This window comes from Microtus oregoni, unplaced genomic scaffold (assembly GCF_018167655.1).
Source record: "Microtus oregoni isolate MIOR12 unplaced genomic scaffold, Mior012 000003F_ref0000135, whole genome shotgun sequence".
NCBI classification, from domain to species: Eukaryota; Metazoa; Chordata; class Mammalia; order Rodentia; family Cricetidae; genus Microtus; species Microtus oregoni.
Window position 1 is genome coordinate 4,798,151 of NW_024543062.1, and position 2,730 is coordinate 4,800,880.

The 2,730-nt window shown below is 53.0% G+C and overlaps 1 protein-coding gene across 2 annotated transcripts; it reads right to left on the minus strand.

Annotated features, from left to right (window-relative positions):
* Window positions 1–541: 541 nt before the first annotated feature.
* Pvrig (PVR related immunoglobulin domain containing) lies at window positions 542–2,069 on the minus strand. Of its 2 annotated transcripts, XM_041649313.1 has the most exons (5): window positions 1,973–2,069; window positions 1,526–1,885; window positions 1,325–1,448; window positions 1,187–1,244; window positions 542–973 (listed from the first exon to the last, which is right to left on the minus strand). In XM_041649313.1, exons 1-5 carry the CDS (start codon window positions 2,067–2,069, stop codon window positions 821–823), a joined length of 792 nt encoding a protein of 263 aa, XP_041505247.1. In that variant the 3' UTR covers window positions 542–820. The 2 variants fall into 2 exon arrangements, with proteins under 2 accessions (XP_041505247.1, XP_041505246.1); XM_041649312.1 differs by having other exon boundaries at window positions 542–1,244.
* Between the last annotated feature and the right edge of the window lie 661 nt (window positions 2,070–2,730).

The window sequence follows — 2,730 nt, forward strand, 5'->3', positions numbered from 1 at the left end:
CAAGGGGAGCCTCTCATGTAATCGAGCTATGTGGTTCTAGAATGATCTAGGAATCCAAATCAAGGTCCTTAGGGCTCAGAGGGCTGTCTCAGTCATTTTGTCTCCTCTGTAGATGACGTGGGGGGCCCAGGGTGCTTGTCTCATGCAGAGGAACCCAGTTCCTGGGTGGAACGACTTGAGATGGATGAACCTGTGTTCAATCCCTGTGTCTGCAAGGCCTCTCTGCCTGCCTCTGAGTGGCCAGTGGGCAGCAGTGTCCAGGTCTCTGCTCATAAGAGAAGACCTGGAGGAGCAACAGTAGAGGCCAGTAGAGGGTACTAAGGCTCCACCCCAGCTACACAGGGAATCTATCATGAGGAGGCCAGGTCAGACAGCAGAGGTTGAAGCCCAAGAGACACTTCTCCTGTGTCCCTCAGCAAGAACCAACCACAGGTTCAGCCTGGGTCTCAGTCCCAGTTCCTTTTAGCTCCAACCTGGGTTCTTCCTCCCAAGAGACTGAATCTGCCTCTGACCTCCTAAAGCAGCAAAGTCCAAACAAAGCTAAAGTTCCAAACAGAATGATCACTTTAATGACAGTATTAAAGACATCATCTGGAGGGGGTTGGAAATATGTGCAAAACAGGATGTAACTGGGCCTTTGCCATAACCTCCACCCACACCTAGGTCATATAAGTTCACACACTGACCACATTCTAGCTAGCAGGATGTGCTCTTATCAGAGGCCGAAAAATAAAACAAGATTTATGAAGAGGCCTGTGTCCAGGATAAAGACATCAGCAAAAGGATCTCCCAAAGGCCTGGAGGAGACTGAGGGTGCCTGTCATTGGGTTCCCACGCACAGGGTACTGTATTCCAGACAGTCGGTGGTACCAAGGATGTCAGGAACGGGGTGTGGAAGATTTTCTCTGGCCAGAGCATACAGTCCATTCTCAGTGGAGACGAAGCTGCCACGCACAGAGGCCAACCAGGGAAGCTGAGAAGACAGGCAGCGGGGGTTCGTTGGTTGGTACTGGTCTTCGGGGAAGAGGGATGAACACTGGGGCAGGTGCTGGTCATGGTGGACCATAACCTCACACAGAGGTGCTGAATCGGGTGGTGGTGGGTAGAGAGCAGCCAGGGATGCTTGGCTGGCAGGCTGTGGGGCACAGCTGGTGCCCCGCTCCAGAAACCATCCTTCAAGGCTCACCTGCGTTTGCATCTGTGCCTGGGTGCTGGTGGAGGACGGCTGAGAGTTACTGAAACACCTGGGAGACAGAAGAGGAGGAATCAGGGGCAGAGGGCAGCTAGCCAAGCAGTGTGGGAATGTTACTGGGCCTGTTCTCACCAACACTTCTGCCGCCGCAGGAGACAGAGTATAAAGATGAAACCAAATAAGAGAACCCCCAAGGTTCCAAAGATCCTGGTCAGGTCTCCTTGAAGAATGGGGCCTGGACTTGGGGTAGAGAGTCCTAGAAACAGAGAAAGGTGTCAAGATGGGAGGCCAGTGTCAAGGTCCTCCCTGTCTCCCATCTTTCCCCATACACACCTGGATCTGAGCTATTGAGGTCTCCACAGGCAACTCTGGAACCCTGAGGGAAGGTAATGAACTCACAGCAGAATGAGGTGTTGGCCAGGAGGTTTCTTGCCTTGGATTGTTCCAGGGTCAGAGTGAGAGAGATGCTATTTAAGGTTTCCCAGCGGACCTGGGAGGCAGGGGCCCACTTTTGGGTGCCAAGTTCTGGATGTAACACGGCTAGTTTGGTCATTCGGGCATCAACAAATCCTTCCCAACTCACTGTTACCAGAGAGATGATGTTGGTTCCTAAGACCCCACAGTGAACTGAGAGGGAGAAGGATGGGAGTTTGGGGGCCTCTATTTGGACTCGCACCCACACCACGGGGCTCCCTGAGAACAAAGACAGGAAGGTCAGTGGCTGTGTCCCCACACTGTCTCCTCCCCATGACTCTGTGTTTCTCTGGCTTCTCCACTCACCTTTAGAGTCACAGAGGGTCAGCAGCGATGAGAATAGGACCAGGGCCTGGACCTGGGCCATATCTGTTTCAGGGACGGCGTTTGTTCCTGTTCTCATGGCAGACGGTTTTCAGTGTCAGCAATTAGAGTTACACCAGTGGCTCCCCACAAGCTAGCCCTATTTCCTTTTTGAAGGCCCTATTGGTAATCAACTCGGGGTAGCAGGTTCCCCCACTTAAAGTTACAGTATCAGGATTTGCTTGCCACTTCCAGGATCTGCAATGATGGGGAAGCTGCAGGGGTTACTGCCATCAGTCAGCTCGTTGCCTCAGGGATAGGAGGGTGCATGGCTGCTCCTGAGGCATCCAGCCTTACCCAGGGAAGGGGCAGGGAATGGAGCTACTGGAGAATGCAAGATCTTACATCCAGGAAAGCCACCGGAGAGTCATCCAGGAGCCAGCCTGAACGACCCAGCACACTCTCCTTATCACATACTAGCAGTCTGCAGTTTGAGTCTGCAGCCCACTGTCCCTCCCCAGCTCCTGTCCCATGTCACCCAGAAACCCAAAGGGAGACTTCACTGGCCCCTTGTAGAGCTCTGCTTGTTGGCAGCCAACTTCGAGCTGCTTCGACCTGAAGCATGGTCACCTGAGACTTTTTGTTCATCTCCTCCATCCTGCTGACTCCCATTCTAATCAGCTGACTTCCCTCAGCCGCCCTTACCACCATCAACCCATTTATGTCCTCATCTTCTGGGAAGAGAGAAGTGACAAGTTGGC

Excerpts from the sequence above, each read along its gene's own strand:
- Pvrig (XM_041649312.1), bottom strand. The coding sequence starts at position 2,069 with ATGAGAACAGGAACAAACGCCGTCCCTGAAACAGATATGGCCCAGGTC. Across the intron at positions 1,886-1,972 it reads GACCCTCTGTGACTCTAAAG|GGAGCCCCGTGGTGTGGGTG; the intron begins GTGAGTGGAGAA and ends CTTTGTTCTCAG. Across the intron at positions 1,449-1,525 it reads CCTCAATAGCTCAGATCCAG|GACTCTCTACCCCAAGTCCA; the intron begins GTGTGTATGGGG and ends CTCTGTTTCTAG.